The 13067-nt window shown below is 39.3% G+C and overlaps 2 protein-coding genes across 2 annotated transcripts in view; both read left to right on the top strand.

Annotated features, from left to right (window-relative positions):
• The window catches only part of SOS2 (SOS Ras/Rho guanine nucleotide exchange factor 2), a 119409-nt gene extending 115294 nt beyond the window's left edge, over positions 1 to 4115 (top strand). The window contains exons 20-21 of the mRNA XM_017849451.1: positions 866 to 975; positions 2392 to 4115. Coding sequence (XP_017704940.1) covers positions 866 to 975; positions 2392 to 2901 — 620 coding nt within the window. The 3' untranslated portion in view covers positions 2902 to 4115. The remainder of the gene's footprint in view (positions 1 to 865; positions 976 to 2391) is intronic.
• A 359-nt stretch (positions 4116 to 4474) lies between these two features.
• VCPKMT (valosin containing protein lysine methyltransferase) lies at positions 4475 to 12949 on the top strand. Its single transcript, XM_017849490.1, has 6 exons — positions 4475 to 4953; positions 5061 to 5171; positions 5649 to 5721; positions 7149 to 7268; positions 8861 to 8965; positions 11850 to 12949. Exons 1-6 carry the CDS (start codon positions 4688 to 4690, stop codon positions 11862 to 11864), a joined length of 690 nt encoding a protein of 229 aa, XP_017704979.1. The 5' UTR covers positions 4475 to 4687; the 3' UTR covers positions 11865 to 12949.
• Positions 12950 to 13067: the final 118 nt, after the last annotated feature.

The raw sequence follows: 13067 nt of genomic DNA, 5'->3' as shown, positions 1-13067 counted from the left end.
GGGTGCCCTTCCCCCCCCCCCCCCCCCCCCCCCAGAGGTAACTGCAGAGCCACATGATCGGGATAGCAATTTTTGACACAGAATAATTAGTTTGACATATCTACTTGGATGTCTCATAAGCAGTTCAGTTAGAGTGTTTAAGGTTAAACTCATCAACTTCTTTCCCAGTTAGCTCCTGTGTGCCCGATCTCAGTATAATGACAAATACGACATAGTTACTGCCTTTGTAACAACAGTGTGAATATAGAGAGATCAAATGGGAAGTTGAACTATAGAAAAAGTAAAAATGAAGATAGTAATTACTATATGTCTGGTTGATCTGTTTAGGAGTATTTTCCTGTCATTTATCATTTTGTAAATTTCCTTTAATGTGGTTATATAACGTGTACATTATCAATGAGAGACTTGCAAAGACAAAGAGTTACGTGACATAACACTACCTTATGGGCTCCTATATGGAGGGTTTTATTACCTGTGTGGTGATGTGCCCAGTCGTAGCTGCTTCAAAAATATATGGTCTCTGATTAGGATGGTCTTTCTTTAGAAATTACTACAGTATATTTAGACATGTTTTGATTTGTGAAAGACTTTTCAGGGAGCAGAATCTCATTAATCATAATTAAATAGTATATCTTCATTTAGCTAAAGTACTCATCATGCCCCAGGTACTGTGGTAGGTGCTGAAGATACAGAAATAAATACACACTGCCCTCAGAAAGCTTACAATTTAATGGGGAAGATAGATAAACCAATAGTCGATAGTCTGCCAAATGCCATAGTAGAAGCATTGACCACAAGCTGTGATAAAGGTTTATCTTATAATTATACTGTGAATTGTGGTTAAACTAGTCTTTTTCTCCCCCAGAGTCTTTCTTTAGTTCATGTGGTAGTTTACATAAACTAAGTGAAGAGCCCCTGATTCCTCCTCCTCTTCCTCCTCGAAAAAAGTTTGATCATGATGCTTCAAATTCCAAGGTAATCAACAGGACTTTACTCCAACTTATTCAAAGTTGTGAATCTTCAAAATAATGCCCAGTATTATAAAGAGTCTGTGAATTATACTTTGGCTACCATTTATGGTTTGTCAACATTTGGGTTGTTATATTTGAAAAATACTTTTAGTTGTTTAATCCTTATAAAAACCTTTTCTAAATAAGAGGCTGGGCCAGGCGCGGTGTCTCATGCCTGTAATCCCAGCACTTTGGGAGGACAAGGCGGGTAGATCACCTGAGATCAGGAGTTCGAGACTAGCCTGGTCAACAAGATGAAACCCCATCTCTACTAAAAATACAAAAAATTAGCTGGGTGTGGTGGCAGGTGCCTCTGATTCCAGCTACTGGGGAGGCTGAGGCAGGAGAAGCACTTGAACCTGGGAGGTGGAAGTTGCAGTGAGCCAGGATTGTGCCACTGCACTCCAGCCTGGGCAACAATTGCAAAACTCTGTCTCAAAAAAAAAAAAAAAAACTGGTTGGGAGGCTGAGGCAGGCAGATCACCTGAAGTCAGGAGTTCAAGACCAGCCTAGCCAATATGGTGAAACCCTGTCTCTACTAATAATACAAAAATTAGCCGGACATGGTGGTGGGCACCTGTAATCCCAGCTACTTCAAGAGGCTAAGGCAGGAGAATCACTTGAACCTGGGAGGTGGAGGTAGGTTGCAGTGAGCCAAGATTGCACCATAGCACTCCAGCCTAGGTGACAGAACAAGACTCCGTCTCAAAAACTAAAAATGAAAAAGAGGCTGGAAGTACATTTTCTTTCTGGTACAGGTGGAAAAAAACTTTAGTAGTATTCCAAGCATTCTTCAAACTTTCAACTAATGCTTCTCAAAATTTTAAGGGTGCCTCAGAATTACCTAAAAGGCTTGGTAAAATCAGATTGTGGAGCCCCACCTCCAGAGTTTCTGATTCAGTAGGTCTAGGATGGGGCCCAAGAATTTGCTTTTCTAACAAGTTCCCTACTGGTACTGATGCTGTTGGTCCCTGGATCACACTTTGAGATCTACTGCTCTAAGCCTCATTGAAGAAAGGAGCAGTAGATGCCCAGTAAGCAGAAGCTAGACATTAAAATCCTCTTGACATCATGTCCTTTCATGTCTATAAAGCAATAAATTGTCACTTACCTATTATAATTAAAATACATAAATTTCTGAAATGTATACACAAAGCAAGATAAAGAGTTATGTTCTAAGACTTAAAACATCTCATATATAAAAATATTAAACCCAGCCCTGAATTAAACTAGGAGCACTCATAATCTGATAATTAACTCAGATTAGTTAATTAGTTTATCTGAATTTAACTTGATACATAAGAATTTTTCAGACTTAAAATTTTTTCAAATTTTCCAGGAGAATAGAGGTATAATTTATTTTATTTTATTTTTTTTTGAGGGAAATATGAAATCTGATGATGATCCTCCTGCTATTCCACCGAGACAGCCTCCTCCTCCCAAGGTAAAACCCAGAGTTCCTGTTCCTACTGGTGCATTTGATGGGCCTCTGCATAGTCCACCTCCACCACCACCAAGAGATCCTCTTCCTGATACCCCTCCACCGGTTCCCCTTCGGCCTCCAGAACACTTTATAAACTGTCCATTTAATCTTCAGCCACCTCCACTGGGGCATCTTCACAGAGATTCAGACTGGCTCAGAGACATTAGTACGTGTCCAAATTCGCCAAGCACTCCTCCTAGCACACCCTCTCCAAGGGTACCACGTCGATGCTATGTGCTCAGTTCTAGTCAGAATAATCTTGCTCATCCTCCAGCTCCCCCTGTTCCACCAAGGCAGAATTCAAGCCCTCATCTGCCAAAACTGCCACCAAAGACTTACAAACGGGAGCTTTCGCACCCCCCATTGTACAGACTGCCTTTGCTAGAAAATGCAGAAACTCCGCAATGACCTTAGCCATATGTAGTCATTGACACTGGAATGGTATTTGTAAAGTTTTTTTTTAATTTATTCAAAAAAAGACATAGTATTTTAGTACTTTTTACAAATAATGCTCTTACAAAAATGCTACTGATCAAATAAGCTTTTAAGAATTGGAAAAATAAAAATACAAAAGTCCTTCACCATTATCCTCAGGTGATCAGTAGCATTGCCTTGTCTTGGATCCTCAGTGCTGCCAAAAGGCCAGTATAAAGAATTTATATTTGCACTGTAAACTCTGCAAAAATATGGTTTAAAGTGACATGATTGCACTGAAAAGGGATAGTGCTTTTGTGAAATTTTCAAATTTGAGTAATAGATGCCTTTTAAGGCAGTGAATTTACACAAATATGGGAGGGGTATATGGTGTTACTGATTTTAAACCTCTTTGACCATCTTCTAGTTTTACTTCTAGTTTTTACATCTAGGAGAATTATGAATAACACCAACTGTTCTTAAACTCTTTAATTCCATGTCTTAAATGCCGGTATTTGCTGCTGAAGACAAAAATGAAAAGTAGGATGAAAATAATAGAATGGCACTGTAAGTGTTTATTATTTTGTCAAAATGTAATCAAAGACTACATAACCCAATGATGGAGGTAAAAAGGGCATGTATCTCATTCAGATGTGCCTTTTGTTTTTGCAGACTATGATGTCTTTAGCTAATGAATTGCCTATTGTTATGGAAAACAGTTAATATGCCATGTATGTACAGTTTTGTTTATATTGTATATTTAAAGATACTGCTAATAACCTATATAAATTTAAGTGACTTGAGGCCTATAATACAATCTGCTACTTTACTAATTCATAAATTCAAAAAAAATTCTATGGCATAGGAACCAACTGCCTTGCCTTCAACACCTAGTAACTTTCTCTATAAATCTCATGTTAACTGAAATTTTTTTTTAAATATATTTTTTAGATTGGTAATATTTAAACCAGCAAATACTTAAAGCTTTATTAAATATTTTAATCAGATAAGTGAGTAAAACTTTTATTTGCCATTTGGATGCCTTTGTTCAAAGTGATAAAGAGTGTTTTGCTGATAGTGCTGTAGCAGCAGTTGTAAAGTAGCCAAAAGCCACGTTGTTTATTTACTGGTCTGTGGCCTTTTACTGTGCTTTGTATCAGAGTTCTTAACAAGATTAATAAATCACCCCAGTCTTAATTTTTAAAAGACTTTTAAAATATGTGTTTTCATTATAAGGAACAAAGGGGGAGATTGTTGAGTCCTGTAGACACACACACACACAATTTTTCTTCAATGTTAAATGTGAGCTGCAGGCTTCTAGCAACCACTTTTATGAATTCATACAAAAAACTAGGAGCATACTAGGAACTTGAAAAGGAAGATTGTAAGATTATAGCCATCTTTCGTAGGATCTTGAAAGCTGCTTGCATTTAAGCCTTGTAACTACTCTGTAAATCAAGCCTCCAACTAGGTAAAGTCAGAGGTTGGCTTTGTTTTTTAAAGAGCAGATTATAATAGTAGTTTTGTCTAGAAAAGTGATTTAAACGGCCTCTTCGTTAAGCCAAACGTGTGATTTAGAGTAGCGGGGGGGCTGCCAAGCGCGTCGGCAAAGGCGGGGCCCTACATTCGGCCCCGCCCAGGTAACGCTGCCTTCGGGGCTTTGTTAACTCACGCGCGCTGCGGCGTCAACTCAGCCGCGGGGAGGGGGCGGAGCCGCAGGGCGGGGCGGCGCGCGTTGATGTGACGTGCCTGCGCGAGCCGCTTTCTGTTGCCGGCCGTGATGGCGGCTACGCCCGAGTCCTCGCTGGAGGACCCATTGCGGAGCTTTGTGCGCGTTTTGGAGAAGCGGGATGGTACGGTGCTACGACTACAGCAGTATGGCTCCGGCGGCGTGGGTTGCGTTGTTTGGGACGCTGCCATTGTCCTTTCTAAATACCTGGAAACGATCGAGTTTTCTGGCGACGGGGCCCACGCGCTGAGCCGGCGGTCGGTGCTGGAGCTGGGTTCGGGTACCGGGGCCGTGGGGCTCATGGCCGCTACCCTCGGGTAAGAGCTGGCGGGCGGGAGGGATGTGGGGGCACCTTCTTGCTGGGGAAATCCGGATTACAGGTTTTCCCCCCTGTGCCTACACCTCAGTCGACGTTATTTTATAGGGCTGATGTTGTAGTCACCGATCTTGAGGAATTGCAAGACTTGCTGAAGATGAATATTAATATGAACAAGCATCTTGTCACTGGTTCTGTTCAAGCCAAGGTACTGAAATGGTTTGTATGGCCTTTCAGCTTGTTTTAAGATAATCGATTTGTAGTTTGTTTTAAATTGCGTTTTGGCCGGGCGGGGTGGCTCAAGCCTGTAATCCCAGCACTTTGGGAGGCCGAGACGGGCGGATCACGAGGTCAGAAGATCGAGACCCTCCTGGCTAACACGGTGAAACCCCGTCTCTACTAAAAAATACAAAAAACTAGCCGGGCGAGGTGGTGGGCGCCTGTAGCCCCAGCTACTCGGGAGGCTGAGGCAGGAGAATGGCTTAAACCCGGGAGGCGGAGCTTGCAGTGAGCTGAGATCCGGCCACTGCACTCCAGCCTGGGCGACAGAGCGAGACTCCGTCTCAAAAAAAAATAAATAAATAAATAAATTGCGTTTCATTGAAAGGATGGAAGGGGACTTTCCGGTTCTTTATAAAACAAGAGTATTTTGAATTATTAAAACAACAATTGAAATATTTGTTTGACATTTTTAAGGGGGGAAGAAATAGAAGGCTTTCCTTCTCCACCCGACTATATACTGATGGCCGACTGCATATACTATGAAGAGGTAAGTATTCAGTGAGTGAAATATCTTCATTTAGAAGATGAACCATATTTCATGAATTCTGAAGCACACGTTTCTTCACATTTTAACATGTGAAGGGATTTTGCCTTATAGTTGATGCAGTAAAGAAAAGATAAAAGTCACCACGGACTATTTGTATATATGCTCATCATTAATATACTGGCCTGGTGAAGCATGTTGAGAAAAGTGTTACATGCATTTTACTAGCGGCTTCTGTAAAAATTTTAAAGGATCTTGTCAATTGGATGTTATGAAAAGCCAAAATCGTCTTTTTCCCTTGGTTGTTCCCATGGAACATGTTAACCATGACATTGAGAATTAAGTTGTAAATAATTCATTGTTCTTTGCTTTAAATATCAGTTTGGGCCGGGCGCGGTGGTTCACCCCCGTAATCCCAGCACTTGGGAGGCCAAGGCGGGTGGGTCACCTGAGGTCGGAAGTTCTAGACCAGCCTGGCCAAAATGGCAAAACCCCGTCTCTACTAAAAATACAAAATTAGCCTGGCGTGGTGGTGCATGCGTGTAATCCCAGCTATTTGGGAGGCTGAGGCAGGAGAATCGCTTGAACCCGGGAGGCGGAGGTTGCAGTGAGCTGAGATCGCACCATTGCATTCCAGCCTGGGCAACAAGAGCGAAACTCCGTCTCAAAAATAAAAAAAAAATAAAAAAATAAAAAAGTGCATCAGTTTGTATAGCGTTGTGGGCATCAGTTATTTTAAAAATAATTAGCATTGAACCAAGTTAGGGTCAGATTTAACTTTTGTAGGGCAAATAGTTGATTATTTAAATCTCAAATTAAATTACATAAAATTAAACTCTTGAGTAAAGTTGATTACATTTGTTTTTCCTTGAGAACTCCAAAATGCAGTTGTCTGAATCCTTTTTCTGGAAACCGAAATCAGCACATGGTTTAGTTAAGAGGAGCTAACCCAATCGTTAGTTACAGAGGGGTTTTTGTTTGTTTTAAGATAGGGGTCTTGCTCTGTCACACATGTTGTAATGCGGTGGAGTGATCATAGCTCACTGTAACCTCGAGCCCCTGAGACTCAAGTAATCCTCCCATTCAGCCTCCTCAATAGCTAGGACTATAGGTGTGCACCAGCATGCTGGCTAATTTTTCAACTTTTTGTAAGGTGTGTGTGGAGGTGGGGTGTCTCTCGCTGTATTCTCCAGGCTGGTCTTGAACTCCTGGTTTCAAGCGATCTTTCATCTCTGCCTTCCGAAGTGTTTATATTATAGGTGTGAGCCACCACACCTGCCTAGAGCTTTAATTACATGTACTTTGTTGGATTGATTCAAAGATGGATAAATTGTAGGGGAGCTATAAATATCCCTCTACCTCCTCAACCCACTGTTAGAGTAGAAAAAATTTTTAAATCATAAACAAAAAGTATATTCTTTTTTAAATAGTCTTTGGAGCCATTGCTGAAAACTCTAAAAGATATCAGTGGATTTGAAACTTGTATTATATGTTGTTATGAACAACGAACAATGGGAAAAAATCCAGAAATTGAGAAAAAATATTTTGAGGTAAGTATTAAGTGCTCTATTATCTTTGTAGTGATTTCCCTTCAGGGAGGCTGTATGTGACTCTTCAAGTATTTTATGGTAATTTTGGGTGGGGAAAACATTGTTTGTGTGAAGCTGAGAAAAGGATCTTCACAGCCCATGATTCTGCAGAGCTCCCCTTTTTCATCTTTTCCTTTATTTCATTTCTAATTAGTTGATCTATGGCTACAGAAGAATGTTAAATAATACTGGTGCCACTCCTTTTTAAGAACAGTATTCAGTGTTTATTCCACATGATGCTGCCTTTGGGGAACATGTTAATGATGTATGTATTACCTTTGGAGAATACGTGATAGAAATGTGCAGGTGATAAGTTGGGTTTTTTTGTTTGTTTGTTTTTGTTTTTGTTTTGAGACAGGGTTTCACCCTATAGCCCATGCCGGAGTGCAGTGGCATAGTCAGGGCTCACTGCATCCTCAACCTCCTGGGCTCAAGTGATCCTTCTGCCTCAGCCCCCACAAGTAACTGGGACAAAAGGCATGTATCACCACATCTGACGACTAACTTTTTGTATTTTTTTGTAGAGATGGGGTTTTCCCATGTTGCCAAGTGATAAGTTTTACTTCTGTGTTTTGTCTACATATTTATGAAACCTCCAACCTAGATACCTGTCTATTTTTAGGGTCTTTTTTTTCTTTAACTTTTTGTTCTGAAGTAGTTAGAAAAGACTTACAGGAAGTTGCAAATATAGTATATAGGGTTTTATGTATCTGCAACCCTTCTTCCCCTAGTGATAACCCAAACCCTTTTTATGGACACAAACCTATCATATTGTGAGTAGATTTCTATCTACTGTCAGATTGTGAGTACGCTTTTGAGGGTACATCTATATAGGCCTGCAGTTTTGTCTGCTGAAGGGACTACTTTGGTTTAATGAGACAGCAGGTATATGACTGCCTCAGGTAACATATACTAAAATATTTTTTTTGTTTTCATGTTTTTCTTGAATATGAAAAATGCTCATGTTTTGAAGTGATGCATAATGAAAATTTCGTACTGTTAAACAGCTTTTACCGATAAAGCATATGTAAAATGCATACCTATCAGTCAAGTGCTGAGCTTAATTTTTCATGTGTATACACCCAAGTGACTATTACCAACATAAAGATAGAGGACATTTTCAGGATCTTGGAAGGTTTGCACACTGCCCTTTCCCAGGCAATACTCCTCAAAGGGTAACCACTGGCTGGACGCGGTGGCTCATGCCTGTAATCCCAGCGCTTTGGGAGTCCGAGACAGGTGGATCACGAGGTCAGGAGTTCGAGACCAGGCTGGCCAATATGGTGAAACCCTTTCTTTACAAAAAAATACAAAAATTAGCTAGGTGTGGTGTTGCACTCCTGTAATCCCAGCTACTCAGGAGGCTGAGGCAGGAGAATCGCTTGAACCCAGGGAGGCGGAGGTTGCAGTGAGCCAAGATCGCACCACTGCACTCCAGCCTGGGTGACAGAGTGAGACTGTCTCAAAAAAAAAAGATAACCACCATTCTGACTTCTGTCACCCACAGGTCAGTTCATATTACTGAATTTGAAGTATGTTTCTTAAATTTATAGCTCCTTCAGCTAGACTTTGACTTTGAAGAAATTCCTTTGGAAAAACATGATGAAGAGTATCGAAGTGAAGATATTCATATTATATACATCAGAAAGAAAAAGTCGGTAAATAACATTCTCAGTTCTTCATTCTCCAAGGAGGTTTCATCAGCTGGACACTATTTCAGGGCATATGTGTGGTATGGGCATTGATTTTGATGTGGAGAAACAGCTATAATGATTCACTGGACTCAGGCACTAACTTTAGTGTCAAGATAATTTAATCTATCTTGCCTTGGGTTTTTGCTCTAAAGCCAGGCTTTTTTTTTTTCTTTTCCTTTTTTTTTTTTTTTTATATTTTTTAAGTAGAAACATGTTTCACTGTGTTGCCTAGACTGGTGTCGAACTCCTGGGCTCAAGTGATCCGCCCACTTCGGCCTCCCAAAGTTCTGGGATTACAGGCATCAGCCGCCATATGTGGCCAGGCTTCTCTTTTAAAGGCCTTTTCCAGCTTTTCCATAGGTGTAATTTGTATAGCTCAATAATTGGGTATTACCTCAAACAAGTGATTAGCTATTTATAAGTTTCTTTTATCTCAGATTTTAAAATACCAGCTCTTACCTTTGTGAACTTTTCCTTATTAAAAATTTTTTACAGAAAATGAAATATAGCAAGGCAAATGAGTCCATAAAAGATAAATGTACTCAATTAAGTAGAATTTATGTATCTTTCCCCTTCTTGGTGCATGTTTTACCTGGTATAATAATCAAATTTTATGCAGGTTGCCTCAGTGACACCTAGGGTTTGAACCTGTAGAAAGAGGGAAGAATTGTACTTCTTCCTTTTTTTTTTTTTGAAACAGGGTCTGTCTCCGTCATCCAGGCTGGAGTACAGCGGTGCAATCTCAGCTTGCTGCAACCTCTGCCTTGCAGGCTCAAGAAATGATCCTCCCACCTCAGCCTCCTGAGTACCTGGGACCATAGGCATGCACCACCATGCCCAGCTAATTTTTGTATTTTTTTTGTAGGGGGGGTTTCGCCATGTTGTCCAGGCTAGTCTTGCACTCCTGGACTCGAGTGACCTGCCCGCCTCGACCTCCCAAATTGTTGGGATTACAGGTCTGAGCCACTGCACCTGGCCCTTTCATCTATTTTTGTATTCCCAGCACCTTTGATATATGTAACTAGTGTAAGGCAGGGAGATGATTACTTTTATGAATTAAGGATGCTAGATTCAATAAGCCCATACTTTTTTCTATCATCTTTGATTATGTTTGTGATAAAGTTTTCTGATTATATGAATTCTAGTCAAAACAAATAAAACTTAGTTTTAGGGAACAGAAGTAGGTGTTAGGACTAAATCTAAGTAAAAAGGCAGCAGTGGGATTATTCAGATTAACATTTATGTGGCATGGTGCCAAAGATACAAAAAAATTAAAACTTGTGCTTTAAGGGATCCAGTTTTAACTGAAGCTGTTGTGCAGTTTTAAAAGTAGAATTTTTTTGGAGGCATAAAGATTTTGTGTTTCCTGAATATAAAGGCTTTTTTTTTCTTTTTTTTTTTGGCAACAAAAAAAAACACCTGTTTTTTAGTTGATGTAATTCACATACCGTAAAATTCACGCTTTTAAGGTGTACAATTTGGTGGTTTTTAGTATATTCACATAGTTGTGTAAATCACCACTTTCTAATTTTAAACGATTTCGTCACCCCACAGAGAAGCCTCTTACCCATTAGCAGTCACTCCCTGTTACCTTTGTCCCCAGCTGCTGGCAACCACTAATCTCTCTATGGATTTGCCTATTCTGTACATCATATGTAACAAGTCACATACTATGTGGTCTCTTGTGCCTGTCTTCTTTCACTCAGCACGGTATTCTCAAGCCTCATCTAGATTGTAGCACACATTAGCACTTAACTCCTTTTTGTGGCTGAATAATATTCCTTTATATGGCTATACCACACCTTATCTATCCATTGATAAGAGGAATAATGCTGCTATGAACATTCATCTACAAATTTTTGTGTGAACGTTTTCAGACCTCTTGAATATTTCAGAGGAATTGCAAGGTTATATGGGACCTCTGTTTAACTTTTTGAAGACTTGCAAACTGTATTCCAAATCTACCATACCATTATACATTCTCACCAGCAGTGTATGAGGGTGCCAGTTTTCTCCACATTTTTACCAACATTTGTTAATTATACCCATCTCAATGGATATGAGATAGTCCCTAAACTGTGGTTTTCATTTCTCTAATGACTAATGATGTTGGGTATCTTTTCTGTATTTAGAAGACATGCTTGGCCCATTTTCAGATTGATTTATTTGTCTTTCTGCTTTTGAGTTGTGAGAGTTCTTTATATATTTTGAATACTAGACACTTACAGAGTGAATATTTTCTCCCATTCTGTGGGTTGTCTTTTCATTTCCTTGATAGTGTGTCTTTTATTTTCTTAATTTATTATTTTCTTATTTTTCTTTTGAGACAGTCTTGCACTGTCACCCAGTCTGGAGTGCAATGGCATGATCTTGGCTCAGTGCAACCTCTGCCTCCCAGGTTCAAGTGATTCTCCTGTGTGAGCCTCTCAAGTAGCTGGGACTACAGGCATGTGCCATGACGCCCGGCTAATTTTTTTGTGTTTTTAGTAGAGATTGGGTTTCACTATGTTGGCCAGGCTTGTGTCGAACTCCTGGCCTCAAGTGCTCTGCTGCCTCAGCCTCCCAAAGTGGTGGGATTACAGGTGTGAGCCATCACACCTGGCCTATGGTGTGTCTTTTGAAGCACAAATATTTTAATTTTGGTAATGTCCAATGCATCTGTACTTTCTTCAGTTGCTTATTAGGTGTCAGCGAGGAACCATCTATAAACATGCGTGGTTGTTCACTTGAATTGCACATAACCACTGTTAGGGATACTAGGCGTTATGAGGCATATTAGGCATTATTAAATACCCTGTAAATAGTTTGTGGTAAATCAATCTTTTAAGTTTCCTTTTTTTTCTTATAGAAATTTACATCATGAAGCCTTTAATCATTTTACCCAAGCCTCTAACAACCTGAGTAAACTAAAGATGTGAATACAGCATGGGAAGATTGTGTTCACAGATTTTTTTCTGGCACATCCTTAGAGAGCCGATGTATAAATGACGACCACAATGGGCTGCCTGCAATATGAAAAACGCCTGCTTACCTACCTACCTGCCAATGGCCCTGAATCTAGTTTAGGTTACTTAGTTCAGCATCAAGTTCTACTTAAAAGAAATGTTGGGAATCAGTTATTCAAATAAAAATTGGTTTTGAGGCGAGGCTAAAATCTGCCAAAAACAGTGAACCAGCATGATTGACTTAACCTTTTACAGGAAACTAGAGATAAATTTCTGAAGAGAACTGTCTACTATTACATAATAATGTTTTAAATTCAAACTAGTAAATTTTAGTTTGTCTCCAAAGTTTAACAGGTTTTCATTTTGTACATAATTATACAATATTTATCATTTGTATTTTCCACTTCATTTCTTTTAAAATATTGTTAATACTTAAATGTTCTTTTAATTTTAAGAAGAACTGAGATATTGTCTTGTATACTTATATTAGCCAAAGTTTTCTTTTCCCTCCCAACCCATAACATATCTGTGTGATTTAATCAGTAAATCTATATTTGTAATGATATGCTAAGAAGACAAATCAGACCGATGGAGGACACCAAAAGATATCCTTTTACAGATTTTTCATTTGGATAGTGGAGTGAGAATAGAAAGACCAGTTTCAGGGCTTATGGCCACTTACGTGGGCTCATGCACTTTTGTTTATGTATATGTTCCAGGAAAATCTGGCTTAAAATACTGGTATTAACTTGTTTATATGAAACAGTGAAAGGTTTTTGAATAACTACAAATGTAGTTCTATATGTATATACCAAATGAATTTTTGTTCTGTGTCTGTCTGCTTTATGTTATGAAGCCGTTTGCTCATATACAATAATCTGTCAAGGACTTTAATCATATTTGTTCCAAAGAGTAGTAACCGGATAGAATTTTGGTATTTATAGGCATTGGTGCTAGATGGTACATTTTATGTCTTAAAATAAACATTGTTTTTGAGACCTTGTGACTTTGTGAATTTCAGAAATACCTTTGAAGAAAGTGAACATCTAAGCAGTTAACTGCTTTCCAGAAAGAACAAAAGCAGTCCTATTTAGAGACATTAAGGATACAAGTCAAGAAAT

The sequence above is a fragment of the Rhinopithecus bieti genome, unplaced genomic scaffold (assembly GCF_001698545.2).
Source record: "Rhinopithecus bieti isolate Rb0 unplaced genomic scaffold, ASM169854v2 scaffold_29928, whole genome shotgun sequence".
In the NCBI taxonomy this organism is placed as follows: domain Eukaryota; kingdom Metazoa; phylum Chordata; class Mammalia; order Primates; family Cercopithecidae; genus Rhinopithecus; species Rhinopithecus bieti.
This window is presented reverse-complemented; position numbering and strand designations above follow the sequence as displayed.

What these genes read in the sequence shown, in the direction of transcription:
- VCPKMT (XM_017849490.1), top strand. Translation starts at nt 4,688, where the DNA reads ATGGCGGCTACGCCCGAGTCCTCGCTGGAGGACCCATTGCGGAGCTTT. An exon ending in CTCATGGCCGCTACCCTCGG is followed by an intron (nt 4,954 to 5,060) that starts GTAAGAGCTGGC and finishes GTTATTTTATAG; the next exon opens with GGCTGATGTTGTAGTCACCG. An exon ending in TTGAGAAAAAATATTTTGAG is followed by an intron (nt 7,269 to 8,860) that starts GTAAGTATTAAG and finishes TTAAATTTATAG; the next exon opens with CTCCTTCAGCTAGACTTTGA.